This window comes from Notothenia coriiceps, unplaced genomic scaffold, assembly GCF_000735185.1.
Source record: "Notothenia coriiceps isolate Sejong01 unplaced genomic scaffold, NC01 NC01_scaffold00037244, whole genome shotgun sequence".
Lineage (NCBI taxonomy): Eukaryota > Metazoa > Chordata > Actinopteri > Perciformes > Nototheniidae > Notothenia > Notothenia coriiceps.
In genome coordinates this window covers 12,956,979-12,973,690 of record NW_011369945.1, presented here as the reverse complement: position 1 = coordinate 12,973,690, position 16,712 = coordinate 12,956,979, and the positions used below count along the sequence as shown (strand labels likewise).

At 40.3% G+C, this 16,712-nt stretch overlaps 1 protein-coding gene across 1 annotated transcript in view; it reads right to left on the bottom strand.

Moving 5' to 3' along the window:
* arhgef39 (Rho guanine nucleotide exchange factor (GEF) 39) overlaps positions 1-16,712 on the bottom strand; it is a 35,985-nt gene that overhangs the window by 4,533 nt on the left and 14,740 nt on the right. Inside the window, exons 2-3 of the mRNA XM_010793594.1 lie at positions 12,142-12,371; positions 7,615-7,703 (exon numbers count right to left, since the gene is read on the bottom strand). Of these exons, the coding sequence (XP_010791896.1) occupies positions 7,615-7,703; positions 12,142-12,303 (251 nt within the window). The 5' untranslated portion in view covers positions 12,304-12,371. The remainder of the gene's footprint in view (positions 1-7,614; positions 7,704-12,141; positions 12,372-16,712) is intronic.

Genomic DNA, 16,712 nt, shown 5'->3' with positions numbered 1-16,712 from the left:
CACACACACACACCACACACACACACACACACACACACACACACACACACACACACACACACACACACACACACACACACACACACACACACACACACACACACACACACACACAACCACAGAGTGAACTGCAGAACTGTTTAGCGGGCTGCAGATTAGAAATTTGTTTTGTATTAAATGAGACGACTAAGAGGCAAGGTTAATGAAAGGGCACAGCACTTTGGGGTCGTTGTAATCCACCGAAACCCTCTCTTCACTGATTCCAATGTGCAGGCCGTACATACACGCTGCATACACACACATACACAACCCCGTGAGGCAGCCTTCGGGACATCCTCTGCTTAGCAAAAACAATGGGTATTAATTTTAAAAAGTGAGGGAAAAATGGCTGGTTGATGGTTTGTGTGTGTGTGTGTGTGTGTGTGTGTGTGTGTGTGTGTGTGTGTGTGTGTGTGTGTGTGTGTGACAGATAGTCAACTTGTTTGTAGTGCATTAACTGATTTGAATCTGCCTGATGATGTCCACTGAGCAGAGAGGTCACACAGTGCGTAGGTTTACCTGAGGGACTTAACTGTGCTTAGAGAGGAACAGCAGGGCATTCTGGGCCGTCCACACACTGGCCTTTCCTCTACTGCCCTCTCTTGCACAGACAGTGTGTGCTTAAGTCTGTTACAAATCGAATCATCAGAAATATTCTTCGAAAGATGTGACATAAACCATGTGGCTGGGGTTCGTTATGTGGTAGATCACTGTGTGTGTGTGTGTGTGTGTGTGTGTGTGTGTGTGTGCGTGCGTGCGTGCGTGCGTGCGTGCGTGCGTGCGTGCGTGCGTGCGTGCGTGCGTGTGTGTGTGCGTGTGTGTGTGTGTGTATTTATAGCATTAGTAATACTAGCCAAGTTTCCAAGAGAAGTATCAAACAACACATTAAAATAATCAATGGTTTCATATCATAGTCCATTTTGCCCCCTCTTCCACCAATTAAAATATGTCCGGAGCAGCAAAACATTATCAATAACAGCTTCTAAAATAGTATTTATAGTCATACTCTATATACAAAAACTACAGGCTGTTATAGGCTAAGGTTATTAGTCAATGCATCATATATTTGCAGCTATATGTATTTTTTGTTCAGAGTTTCATATAACATATTTGAGGAGGAATTAATTAGCCCTTCAGAATATGCCTACACTTGCCAGTGTAGTTTTTCTCCTCTTTAAAGGAGTTACAAATAAAGTACAAATAGCCCCGAAAATAGCACAATTTTCTCTATTGTCTTTAAGTGCTGGATTCATGAGATGTCTGGTTAAATTGATTACATCTTTAAGAAGGGCTTGACACTTCTATAAACAAAAAACGGCTACTCCAAACAGAGCAAGGTTCACAAGACTGTTAATTTTTCTCTAATAATCAAAATCCAGACTTCAGAGAATTATCTGTGCATGCTGCAATTAATCTTTGTTGCTTTCTTTCCCCTAGGATATTTGTATACCGTGAGTGAACAGCACTTAACTATTCTGTATCTTAGCTTAAGCCTTATAGCATAGTCAGTCCTTGATCATGTTCTCCGTATTATCCCAATGAATCATCTATTTTTGTTCCTCTCTGAAAAGTGGTGCAAAACATAATATTTGTAAGTCCCTTACCATCTCTGACAACCTGCAGCCCTTCATGACCAACACCTCAACTTGTTTACTTCAAAAGTCTTCAATCATTGCTACATTTACTTCATATCTTCACAGGAATCTCTCCATGTTCTTAGCAAAGGAACCACCGGCTAGCGAGGCATTTCAGCCTGGGCGAGATATTAATGAGTTTACAAGGACCTACCCGGTCTAATTATGTCGAGCAACTGCTGTCTCTTACTGGGCCACGGCTCCCAGGGGAGAACACAAATCTACCAGGCAAGCAAAACTTGCCTGCTTTTGACAAAACACTCGACACGCGCAGGTACAAATAACGCCATCCTTCATTACCACCGCAGCGATGTCACAGAGAGATTAATATCGCCGCCCAGCGTCACCACCCCAAATTTAACCTGAAAAATACCCGACTTTGGCATTAAGACAACGGCTATTAGCGACGGGGGGGGTTGTCGTTGCACAGAAAAGAAGCTCAGCATCCAGGAGAGATCTTGTAAGAGAGTTCCTGATACTGTAATTGAAATCAAACTGATTGGATGTGACCTTTGTGTAGACTGAACCATTTAAAATGTTCTGGAAAGTTTCTTCACCATGCTGACATTTGAACAGTGACACTGACATCAACCAATGCAAAGGACTGTCCTGTTCTTTAGAGAAAAGGTTGTAAATGTGAGTCTCTATATATCTTGATTTTTCTTCTACAAAGAAAGCATTCTTAGGTCTTGCAGTGATTCGATATTGTAGGGATCCTCTGTGAGGTATTTGAGATTTTCCTTAGTTTGTCGAAGCAAAAGCAAGCATTATATTCAAACATGTCTTGTTTGAAAGGGATCCACTATTATATAACCAATCGAATCTTTATAGATTCTTAAGCTGGAATTCCACTTGAGTGTAAAAATAGAGTGTAAAGTGTATTCTATTTCCATAATGGCATAATATCATTTGTAATAACGTTGTATGCAACAAAATCATCTCAGATATTGGGATGAAGCACCATTGTTACGAAAAGTCCAATCCCACGAAACTAGTATTACTAAATAGGCCTAATGTGCTCGAAATGCCTCCAGACCATTGGCGTTTTTTTTATTGGCAATAGTCTTTGGGTGATGTATTTGTATCATATCCAATGAGAATGAATGAATCTAACTTAGAATGTACCAGCCAACGAGTATTCTGTGTGTCCAACCTTCTTCCAAGGAACTCCTGCCATAGACTTCCATTGTTGTTTTAAGCTTTCAAACACACATGAGAATCGCTTTTGCACTGTGTCGACATCATGATCTTGGTTGTTGAGTTTCCTGATTTATTTTCTCTCTCTGTTGCATGTCTGTTTTGACTTCCCATGTTTTCCTGCCTATTGATTGTCTGTTCTTGGTTCATTAGGCCCCCTGTTTCCATCAGCCATGCAACCACCTGTACACCTGCACGTTATCCTCTCATTATGTTTTATTTTAATCAGGAAGTTGTGTTTTGAAGGTATTTTCTGTTAGGTGCTCCTGTGTCATGCATTTTGGTCCAACTTGCTCGACTTATTAGCAACATAGCAACAAATGTCTATTTATCAATGGCGGGAAATAGTTCCAAATACTTTCTCCACCTGTTTGAGCAGTGTTTGTTTCTTATGTTTGTCTGTTTCTTTATTACGTATACGTTTGAATACCATTTTAAAAAAATGTCTGTGTTTCTGTTTCATCTTAATGCTTTTAACGTCTAATATTTTCCAACCTGCTTTGAATTGCCTTATGTTTTTGAACAATCCTTGCCTTCCTTAAAATGTGCTATAACCTAGTCTTGATGGCCAAAACTGTAAAAAAAATACCAACAATTCAATCAAACCATTTATATCAGTTTCAATCCATTGGAATAAAAGTTTGATCAAAGTTTTAACAGAAGGAACTGAAGTGGTGCAACTTGCTGGCAGTATGTCCACTTTGCTAACAGTCAACCATCATTGAAATGCAGCTCTGAGGACCAAATGACATCACCTCCATACCTTATGCAAATATCCAGTAGGATCCATTACACAGCAGCAGAGATAAGTGCGTCCAGAACAGAGCATGGCCCACTCATACTCACTGCTAACCTCTTGTACAGTATATTTTCACTTCACACACACATTCAGTGGGCAGAGCATTAGGTATACATTTGCTCACACACACACTGGCACACACACTGCCATCTCTCCCCCTCTAATACAGAAATAAGTCACTTGACACTGCAGCGATGGCAGTGACACTGTGCATGGTGGAGGTGATGGAGTATAATGGCCTTTTAAATTTGTATTCCCAGAGTAAGAGTGAGATAGAGGAAAAAAGAAAGAGGTTAGCATTAAGCTAACTCTGACTTTATCTGCACTTATATGTTGTATTTACATCCAGCACGAGCTAACCAAAGGAAGTTAATAGTTTGAAGTGGGCCGAGCACATTTTTTTTTTTTTTTGTAGGTGCCATGCGTAGTATTTTAACATCACTCAATCTATACAATGCTATATAATGTGCTTTTTTTTGTCCCTTTAGGAGAATATGAAATCTCCGTTATTGACATAAATATGAAGACAGATTATCAGTAATCATTTCAAAGTGACACAGATACATTGGATGAACCTATGGAGCAACCTTCAGCTGCGTTTTTATCGTTTTTTCATGCCATTGAACACAACTTTTGATCAGAACAGCAAAGGTAAGATAATGTCCCGTTTTTGCTCCGTAAAGCTACGTTGTGTGATGTCTGGGTTTGCTTCCCCTGCCGCGAGTTTTGATCGCTTAGTGATGATACTTATATTTCTAGAATCTGTGGAATCTCAGCTTGCTAGCTGATATCTTGTTTATGCAGATCCGATAAGTAATAAAGTATTTCTACCGTGAGTTATGTGCTAAGTGCGTTAGCATTTTTCGCTCAGGGCTCATTTAGACGCTTCTTGTGAGACTTGTGTTTTGTTTTGGCAAAAATGGTTCATATCGTCAGTTAGCTGAGTTTCTTCCCGTTAAGTGGGTATTACAAATTAATAGGTTTTTAAATGTTAAGAAGCGGGCGGGGGCTGCCGGGCTTAACAGGTTAAGAAGCTTCAGTGCACATTCAGAAAACAAGATACATACTGGGAGATGTAGTTTGTGGAGACCGTACTTCACTGGCATATAATTGTTTGAAAATGAAATATATTTTTTTGCTAATTCTTGGATTTGGCCTGTGGGCCATGAGTTTTACATGCCCGCTTCAAGGTGACTACTTCTATTTATTATAGAAAGCCTAGTGATTGGACTTTTGCACCGAAACAAACTGTACTTCTTTCTACAAGGTTTCATTGGGAGTGTAACTTAAGCAGTGTCTTCTTCTGCCTATTGTAAGTTTTTGAAATTAGACCAATGCTGTTATTTTTCTGTAAAGGACACTTTAAATATTCCTGTGGATGGTGCTTCACTTATTGGATGAAATAACTTTATTTAGCTAACAAAAAAGTATTTCAGAATCTCAACTAACGTTAGGGTTAGTTTCTGATGAACACAAATGGTGGAAGGAGTGATCTTCTCAACCCCCTGAGCTCTGAAGACCTGAGGTTCACTGCGTAGCAATGGAACATTTAGTAATAACACATTTTCTAATGATTTTTTCTAATGATTTTGTTACAGTATGTCCACTGTAGAGGACGTCGGGACCATATTAGTTTGAAAAGACAGCCAAAATGAACAGATAGACTATGTAACGTATTATGGTTATAGAGTGATATTAATACAATAATACATTCACCTTTATTTAAAACGTAAATAAGTAATTGATCTGAACATTGCTGTTTATTTAGTCAATAAAAAACTAGTTTGGTTTTTGGTGAATCTTTCCAGATCTTCAAAGACTTTGTAGTCAATGTAGTGGGAAAAGTACCTCATTGACTCCAGTCGGCACGGGCTGTAGGGTCATCTTGACTAGTTTTATGGATGTGGTCTCCATTTGACCATGCTCCGAAAAACAAAGCTTGCATTCCTGAGGCAATTCTCATTTGTCATGGCTCCACTTAAAATAAAAACAACAATAAGACATACGTGCTACTCTTGGCCCACAGAGGGCCATGTCTTTCCAGCTCGTCCCTATCTGTCTCTATGTCTGTATCTGTGCGCTCATGGAGCCTCCAGCATCTTTTAGAGAGAGGGGAGAAAAATATAGAGATCAGTGCCCCCGTCTCACCTAACAAATTTTCTATTGTTTCACGACGTGCATCACAAAGTTTTAAAGTACGTAGTGACAGTCTCAATAAACACCGTGAACACGTTGTTGTGATCAAGTAATGCACTCGACCATACCGAACTGGAGACCCTGGGTCGGGTAAACTTTTACAGGTGCACATCACCTGTAAAACAATTGTACGTAGAGGAAATCGGAGAAAACTCGATGAGATAAAAGTTAGGGACTACATGACAGTCTCCTGTAGGACCAGGAAAGGTCAACTATACAGTAACCAATTTTAAGCGTACGACCCTTCAAGGAGAAAAGAAAAGTAGAGTTTTACCGACCGTATTGGTTTTGGTGTAAAAATATCTTCGTACTCCTCTTCAGTTTATACAACTTATTAACATTAAAAATGGTACTTTTATTATACAGAACCAAATAATTGTACAGCTCCTTGATATAATCAAGGACTTTCGTTAATTTATTCAAGTTCAAAAGTTTATTGTTCGAGGAAAATATTTACAGGTAAGATCACCTCAGTCCCCCTGGTAGAAGTACCTGACATTCACTACCGTTATAACAACGTCCTCTGCCTTGACTTCCGTCTGTAGAAAGAGCATGGTCTATCAATTCCCTCTAAAGTCTAAAACCGAGAGTCTAGCACTACTCTCTCTACCTCCGAATGTGTGGGGACCCTATCTCTCCCAGCTTNCCTTAGGGGAACCTGGGGCCAGGCGGGCTGGGGAGGGGAGGGGAGGGGGGGGAGACACTGAAGTCTGGCTGATCAATGATGAGAGGCTGCCTGAGAGACAGGCCCGAGGTGCAGCTCCAGCCTCCGTCAACGTTTTACTGAGAGACAACCACTGTCCACACACTGCACACCGAGACCCCCACCATTATTTATGGAACTTCTGAGCTGCATGCTCTTCATCATGCTCTACAACCACGAACACACACCCTGCACTTTCAAAATACTCCTAAGGGCAACAAAGTGGATTAATCCGCACCTGAAAATAGTCCCTAACAGATGCACCTTTCCTACTGTTTGACTTACTTTTGCTAAGAACTACAATGCCTAAATCAGGGGTGTCCAGACTTTTTTCACGAGGGCCGCATACAGAAAAATATACAAAGGTCTCGGCCACTAGAGGTGAGGTATATTGCCTCATAAGTTAAGTTATAAGTGATCAAAATCAATCAAATGTAGGTCAATTATGCTTGATACTTGAATATGCTTTAAGAGAAGAAAGTGCCTACATCACAGCTCTCCATAGGGTTTCATTCTTTTAGTTACTAAAAGTTTTGGCAGCTCATTCCTTAAAACAGAAGCCTCAGATTGCTTATAATAAGGGGAAATATAAAGGGTTAAGGGTAAATGGGCTGCAGTTGGCCCCCGGGCTGTCATTTGGACCACCCCCCTGGCCATAACAAAATACAGGTTTTTGTAAATGTAAATTGTCTGCAAAGGCTAACATCGTAAAGTTCCCTCCAGAAGGAGTTTCTCTCCCACACACTCCCATTGTTTAGAGGGGATTTAGGCATTTCAATTATTGTTCTATACTTTGGGGAAATCACTGATACAAAAAAAAGAGGGCATGACTGAAAGGTATATCTGTCATATGGTATATTATCTTTGTTGCACTGGCTTATAGTTAAATTATAGGTGTGATGGTTAGGATTTAGGTCATTCATTCAAGAGGGTGCTTACAAATATTAAAGTGTGTGTGTGTGTGTGTGTGTGTGTGTGTGTGTGTGTGTGTGTGTGTGTGTGTGTGTGTGTGTGTGTGTGTGTGTGTGTGTGTGGTAGGAACATACCTGATGGCTGAGCTCAGGCTTTGGTACCAGTCATTGAGATCCTCCTGGTCGCAGGACATCAGCAGAAGACTGGCTTTAGGGAAGGTTAACTGGAAGAAGAGGAGGAACAGGATGTTTGTTGGCAGTACAGGTGTGAATGATGAGGTGTTATGGTTTCATGGTGGGTGTTCGGATACAGTGTAATGTCAGCTTTTGGTTTTATTTGAGTAGAAACACCATCTCTAAGTCATCCAAGGCCTCTCTACAGGAGTGCTTAAAACTGCAGTAACATAGTAAAAACAGAAGAGGGCAGGACAAATCAAGCAAAAACCTTCTTCCTGCCAACCAAGAGCTGCTTTTCACAAGCTTTAATCACCTTTAAACACTGACATCTGTAGGTAAAGAAAAAAGGGACAAAGTCTAGTACAGTAACAGAATCTGCCACATTTATAATGTCTACTCCATTGTGTCCTGCAGGCAGCTGGACAGAGACATATTCTCAGGTGTACAGAGAGACAGGGTCTTCTTCCTTTGAGTCAACAGTAATTACCAACTTGCCTCAGATTGTACAAATCAAACAAACCAAAAGGAGTTGTCTGAAGCCCAGACAAAAGGGGCTTTTAGCCACGCGTAATTACACTGAGAAAGCTATTAAATACAGGGGATCAAAATCAGGCCTTCACCATATTAAATGACCTTTCACATTTACCTGCAGCTGCCGCCTGTAGACAGGAAGCTAGCTTGTTGAGAAGTGACATATCGATCATATGCGTTTGTATTTGGACAGAACTCGGTATAGACCATCAAACATAATGATGATTTCTATACAGGGAGGGGGGAGGGGAGCCTCTCATTATACATTAAATAGATTAAGATTTCAAATGTAATATCATCAAAAGTATTATCTAATTACAGAGTTCAATGAATGGGGCCGAAATGAGTGCCGCATGACATTAGGCACTCGCCACTTGGGGGGACTGCGGTTTGATTTATGCACAAATAGATTCCACTTCTATTGCGATGCGGTAATTAGGGATTTGTCAGGAAATGTGACCCTGTTAGGTAGAAATTACTTTGTATAATAAGAACGGCGGAGCCTCATCGGCGCACATAATTTAGCTTGATTATTTATACATCAAAGAGAATCTGTCAGGGATGTGGGAAAAATATTCAAGCGGCAAGGGGATATTAGCGGGAGGAAGACGGCAGACGGGGAGAGAGGCGAGGAAGAGGAGGAAGGTCAACAGATGGAGAACGTAAAGAGGGAAACGTGGGGCGAGACAAATAAAAAGGTAGCTCTCTGCAAACAATGTGTGACCAAGAGAAATACAAAAAAAAAAAAAATGGAAATTTTAATAAAAGCTATTTTTTTCCACCCAAACTTTGCATATAGATTGCCATGGCATTTACAGCTGTCAAATTTAATTTGGCTTTAATTCTTCATGGCCCTGGATGAGGAGGGCCCTGGAGTGCTGACAGCCCTTTTCTTTGAGCTCAGGTAGGGGCCCGGGATCAATAATGTGTCCTTATGAGAAATTACGTGTAATGCTATTGAGTATGCATTTGGGCCTCGGTGGGATAAGGGGCTAATGAAATGCCATTTCAGCCATTAGATAACGTGTAGCGGGGGGCCGGCGGAGAGCGGCGACAGGCTTGAGGAAGATGTATTTACTGGAGGGCCGGAAGAGATGGATCTGCAGCCTAATCTGATCCAGCAACTGAGAGATTCTGTTACAGCAGGCAGCCATCACACACACACACACACACACACACACACACACACACACACACACACACACACACACACACACACACACACACACACACACACACACACACACACACACACAATAATACAGCTCTGACTAATCTCCCCCCATCTGCAGCCTTTTCATTAGTCCCTTAAAGGATGCTTTTAATTCACACTGCCTACAACAAATGAAGTGACAAGCTGGATGGACACTCTTATGGGGATAACTGGAATTCACCCTCTCATGTGTGTTTTATGCAACACATTATCAAATACATTCTGTACTTAAACACATTTTAAATCAAGGCCTTTTTCGCTGCTTCGTTTAATGAAATAAATAACTCTTAATATCTTACATTCTGCTTTATTCTAGGATGTAATTCCTTATTAGTTTTTTTTTGTTTTTAATCTTTTTGAATCAAATGTTATAATGTGTTTCTTTTGCTTGTCTTAATGTTTTTTTTGAATTGCCTCGTGGTGGAGATGTGCTATAAATATAACTAGCCTTACCTCACTGTATGGTTGTCGATCCCAACGATTGATTGCTGGCAGGTAAACCGGCTAAAGTGGCGCTAACTAGCTCAGAGCTGTAGCACTGAACGCTGTCAATCATCAGAAACTGGCCTTTAATGTCTGATCAGATGTTAAAACTATATTTTATTAAGAGCTTAAACTGTGTGTTGATTAAGTGGTTAGTCAATCAAGAATGAAAAAATAAAATAACCTATCAATCCAAAATGTAATGCTTGCATAAACCTAGGCAAAATGTGAATGAAGACATTAAACTGTTGGTTTGAAAATAAATATTTGTCATGTTTTATACACAGAACGGTTCATGATGGTGGATTAAAACTGATTAATCAATAAATAATCGTTCACACCTGAAATTAATTACACTTAAAATGTTACTACTGCCTGTTTCCAGACAGTATTTACAATAAAATAATGTTGGGGTCTTGTGTTAAATGCATTTAGATTTCTTCTTTACATATTTCTCAAATTATTGTACATTTCATTTAGACTGACATTACGATGATCTCCATATTAAGTGAAATACAGAAGGTGAATTGTGATGCCATCAATTCTTAAGGGATTGAGATAACAAACCAGTGCCAAAAAACAATTTATGGATGTAACAATAGTTTGTTTACGTTATCTAATTATTATTATTTTAAAACCACTTAGATTCACAACTTATCACATCTGTATTTAATTAATTATTTGGATGATTGCCAGAAAATTAATGGGGTTTAATTTGTTAATTAATACAGTTGTCAAACTAATTTGTCAAATATCTAGTCTTATCTCAAACGTGAGGATTTGCAGCTTTTTCTCAGTTTTAAACTGAATAAATGTAGGTTAGACAAAACACAAAATGGTGTAGATGTCAGCTGAGGTTGGATGGATATTTTCCATTTTTGACATTTGATAGACTTAATGATTTTCAAGTTATTAATAAGGACATAATCATTTAGTGCAGTCATATTTGAAATGACTAACAGCTTAAACAACCATACAATATGAAAACGTTTCTGGTTACAGGTTCTTTAATGTGCTACAATTCATTATTTGGTATCCCTAATGTCCATGTCTTCTTGCTTAATACATGAAAAAAAAGAATCAGCTATTGGATGATTTATTAGGTCATTTCAGACCTACTGCACTTGTGCTATGTGAATCAAGCTTTAATGTCAAAAAGCATCAACATGCTGCCATTATTTTGGGCAGACAGCAGTGTGAACAGACAGTAGAGTAATGAAACCTCTGCATAGCCACTGTGCATCACAGGAAAACACATTAGCAGCACAACATAAAGAGCTCTTTGAGCGAGAGTGTATCTGCCGAAATGAATATTGATACCACGCAGCATTGGCACTAAACACTCGACTGCATAAACGCTTTCGTTACTCACTCAATGACGCGTGACTCCTTCCTTTGAATGTTTCATGACAGCAACTACATCATTTAGACACAATTTGTCAGCCGGCAGCTGTACTGAGACCTGGTACGCTGATCAGACTGAGAGGACAGGCGCCTTAAAAGTTCAGCTTCTGGGATACTTTAACAACAACCGTTTGAGGTGATTAGGAAGAAGAGGAGGCGAGGGGACACAAGTCTTCTCTGACATGCACAACTAAATGACATTTGTATTCAATAAGGCTGGAAAACACTCCTCGGTTTGGCAGATTGTAGAACAGCTACTGTCATGGCCATAACTAAGACAAATCAGAGCATCACAAGTGGAAATTAAATAATGCTTCTGTTAAGGACTCACTCATGTGTATATATTCATATCAATGAACAGATGTCTTCCCACCTGCTGCCCAACACTCACTGAGAATATTCAACTTTTCCACATTTTTATGTTTACACAGGAAATCCAAAATCCTGCATCGACTATTGTTAATGGTCTTAGTGCGGGAAACATTCGAAGAGTAGGATCTGTACAAAGAACTTTGGGATATATATTGGGAACATGTACAAAAGGCTCAGTGATAGCCAATGACTTTGTATCTGTGGCATGGTAATCTGAATCTAAATAAAACATGCATTTTGAGTATAAAGGGAAATACCTGATGAACTAACAGCACTAACATATCCTTGTAGATTTAACTACTGATTTTCTTTTTTATTGGATAGTCTTTATAGTTCGGAGACTTAACGATTTTTTGGCTTGTGTAACCATTAGCCAATAACCATGCTTCCTGTTTTGTACAGTTTTAGGTTCTTCAGTCTCAACAAAATCTGCTACAATGCTCTAGAATCTCCCTGATATGTCTGGAAACATGAATACTCACGCTGAGCAGGCCTCCCTGGCTTCTGGTGTGGCCGAACACCTTCTCCACGATGCACTCCTGCAGGGGGAAGACGTGCTTGCCGGCAAACTTGTCCCTGTTGGCGAGTTGCATCGGGCCGCAGCGAGAGGCCTGCAGCAGCATGTCGGAGAACAGGAAGAACATCTTGGGCTTGGCGACCGCACCTTTCCGAGGAACCACCTTCAGCCAGCCCTCACGGATGAACCACCTCCCTGTGAGAGAGGAAGAAACGGAAAGAGTCTGAGACACTGTGGTTTATGTCCATTGGCCTAAGAGTTTCCAAACCACCCTCTAGGGTTAGGATTTATTATGTCAAACCAATCACGGAAGCTGTTGTTGCCTTGCTAACTTCCTTCTTACTACACTTCCTTAGTAGATAGTGCAAGCAAGAAACATTCAAAAAGGCAAGGGAAAATTGTTGAATATGTTGGCTTGTTTTACATTTAGTCCATCCCTTCCTTTTTCTTTTACCTTAGCACAATTGTTTTTGTTCATAACGTTGTGTAGAAATACATTGCCACAGTCGTATATCTACCAAGCATCCAACAACTTCTATGTCCATCCATCCATCTATTCATCGTCAATATCAACAATGCTATCCATCCAACTTATCCATATACCGTACAAAAACACTAATTCAAGATTGTCCCTTTTAACAACGTTTGTATGTTAGTTTGAGACCATTGGTTGTTTTGTCATTTGACATTACTAAGTGTTTCATAGCATTACTAGAACAGACATGCATTGGAACTGAACTAGTACTTCCTTTACACAAACGGTATTAGAGGTATCAATGGTGCAGTACAATCCTATTCTCAAGGCTGAAACCCCGCTGCCTTTTGTAGAGTGCAAAGGGCATTATGTTACAATAGTCATTCTTTGCCACTGTCATATAGGAAACCCTTGTACGACAAGCTCCAGTGAACAAGCTGAAAAGCGACATTTGACCCATTCATTGAAGCCTGTTGTCACACAAGTTAATCCCTGCTCTCCACCTCTCACACACTGCAGACTACAGCTGTATATCCACACACACAATATGGTTTCTACCACAAAATGGCATTGTATTAAGTATATAGATCTTTCAGTTCCAATTCTCTTATATGGTGTGTCTTGAGTAGTTTGTTAAAGCTATTAAAATTCAATACCATAAAATATGTGACCGTCCTCAATACAAATTATTTATCCGATATCTGATTAGGTCAAAAAAAATGAAGGACCAATAATGCTTTGGGTTGGAGTTGGGTTCAGCATGTAAAATGCTATAGAACCCTACAAATAGCCAACCAATGCTTCTTAAAGGTCCCCTATTACAGTGGTTCCCAACCTGGGGGGGGGCGCGCCAAAGATCGCAGGGGGGGCGCCAGGCCTCAGATGATTTGAGGCCAAATATCATATTTAGACTTTTTTAACTTTTTTTTTTGTATATAATTGTAACGCAATACATGATTGTCACTAAAAGCCATGTCTCTACATTACAATAACATACACAAAATAATTGTTAGTAGCTATTAAAGGCATAAAAAGACAGCAATGTATAATTCTTTCTTTAATAGAAATGTTTCTTCTGCCCGTAAAGTTTCCAAACCAGGCTTTTCTAAAACATAGTTATTGTCCATCACATGCCGGTTTCAAGTTGGATATTTGTCCGCAGTTGCTCCGATCAGAATCGGTTCTCCTCCATTTTGTAGATTATTCACGACTTTTGAAATCACATAAACACATCGGCAAAATCCGGGCTTACTTTGAGCATGTGTTTTTAAACAGTTTAATCCCTTTTGTGAATTTTTTCCACTTCCGCGCCGTCCTTTCATTTCTTCATACAGCGGGAATCCAAATGAATTGAATCCTGAGTCGCAATAACCATCAAGTTCCTCCAATAGTGTTTCCTTAATTAAGCTTTCATCCTTCCTTAACAAAATACTTCACATTTCCACGCATTTTTGTCACAGTAGTAGTTGTAGGAATTTTTGAGGACTTTGAAACTTTATATTACCGGGCTCCGGATCCTTTAAGAGTACTGTGTTACGGAAGGCTTCTCTTTTCAATATCTCGTTTCCACAATAACGAGCATGTTGCGGCTGCTCTTTTCCAATGTGAGAAGCGAAATGTGATGAAAGCATACAGCAGATGCAGGGTGTGTCTCTCCTAGACATCTTTAGACTGGAATAGCGGGGGCCAGTTACGAGAAACGTCTCGTCTCGCAGGTTGCACACGCCAGGATAGAGGACATCAGACTCCAAGAGAAAATTTGCTCGAGTCCGAGTCCAAGTTTCGGAGCGTCAATTGTACCAATTGTCGAGTTTCCAAGTCATCATGCGCGAGAAAATCACGATTCCAAGTCCGAGTCGCGTCACAATCAGTGCGGCGAGTCCGAGTCGAGTCCGTGACTCCAATCCCTGTAACAAGCAGTAGCGCAAGGGTGACCAGGTTTTCCCAACAAACCAAATGTTGGACAAGGAAAGTTTAATGTTGTTTTTTTTTTTGTGTTGGGAACACCCCAAACATAAACAATGGAACAGAAAAGTTGAAAGTCACAAATGCAGTTAACAATTTTTTTTAGTATCTTAATAAAGAAAAGTAAACTAAGACTAAACCAAGGGCAGCAGGCATATCACTTCAAGTGTTTTTAGAAAATGCATCTTCCTAATTTTCAACTAGTTATTACCTGTAAAAAGTAGGCACCAACATAATAAATTAATAGATACAATAATAACATAACTACAATCAAAACTGGCCAGGAGGGAACAAAAACATAATAATACATAAAATAAAATAGCTTTCAGTTTTGTTCCATCACAGCAACAACCAGGTGGGCCCACGGTCGGGTTGGGCCTATTCTTGTTCACCTAGAAACCACTGGGTGTCTTTAACGTTCTGTCAAACAACTCTCCCACAGAGGCAGGGGCAAGCAGCATCTGTTTATTATGGACCGGCTGCTTTTGTAAGACCACATGAAACTTTTTCTTTCTTACTACATATCAGGAGTCTGGAAAAATGGTCGGCGCCAGCTTGTTTACCACAGTTCACTGTGGTTAACACTGGTGTTATTTCTGGCTGCTGTTAACCCCTTGTTCTTGAGTGGGCCCATCATTTTTTTGGTTTTGAGTAGGAAGTTCTCCATAGAGTGGGTGTTCTTTTTTTTTTGAGCGACACGTTTCTTGTGGAGAATTGCATTCTCGTTGTCTTTTGACGTCGTATCACGCCATGTGAATAGAAAGGGGGGGGGAATTACTCTGCAAAGATTTGCAAAAAAATTCTCTCTGAGGAGTCGCCCCTGCACTGACTTCACCCACGGGTAAGTGCTTCCCAGTCTTGTTGTATGTGCATCTTGTTTCTTCTTAGCTGTACTTTCGTAATTTCCTCCATTTCCATAACCCTGTTGCGTTCCACCTGCGCTATTGACTGACTTTCGTTGTTGTTGTTTGGACGCACACGCCGGGGTGTGTGTGGAGTAGTTACTCTCATTGGTTTACAGCTGTAAGAGTTGGACCCAGCACCCGCCGTGTTTACAGTTTGACAGCAAACACACCCACGTGATGATTGTCTTCCCAGCTCTTCTCAACAGTCATTGAATACATCTGGATCTTAGAAAGCGTTTTATCCTATCAAATGATTATGCGTTATCGTCTCAATTTGCGGGACGCCACCAAAACTCGTGAAATGCTGTGCAGTCCAGCGTGCAAAGCTGGGACATCTGGTCACCTAAAGTAGCGCTGACAAGTCACTAGAACGCAGCCACACACTTATTAAAAAAAACACCACTTTGAAAGACAGGCAACACTAACCAGCTTCTTGTGATTCTGTTTATTTGCATTACTTTGGACCATCGTTCGCTGGTCGGTTGTGTTGGTGGAGAGCAGGGCAGTACGTCTTTGTTTTGGTTTATTAGGCATCGCTGATTTAATCAATACATGGGTACCACAGGTTGTCGGTCCGTGTGTCACAAGTAGATCATAATGAACAAATACACCGGTAAGATGTTGATTAGCCTTTGCTTATGCTCAACAATTTGGATAGCAACTAGGTATGGATTTTCCGAAAACGCGGTTACTTAGTCAATACCGGTACCTGTTGGACGGTATCGGTATACCGTAAGGACGCTGGACAAAACGGTGCTGCTATCGGTTATATCGTTCGTCTACTTCCTTAGTTTAACTTAAACATTCTGGTTAGTTGGGAACCCCTTCATTTCCCGTTGATGTATCCGGTTTGAGACCATTTCTGATTGGCCCTGTAAATGCCACCTCCTCACTCTCAACAGCCACTCTTATTATTGTTAATTAAATATTATTTATTATTGTTGTGGAGACTTCCCGCAGGCATGGCGGACAGACAAAGCGATCGTAAAGTCTGGGTTGCACTTTAAAAAAATGTAGTGGCGATTTAGTGCAAGGTGCAATCTATGTACTCAATTAGGTAGCTTGTAAAAGGGGTAACACAAAGCAACTTAATGGAAGCATTGCAAAGAGACACTCATTGAATCTTAAACGGTGCTAGCGATACTGCTAGTCTAATAGTGCTAATCAGTGCTAGCGGGCTTCAGCCGCGCC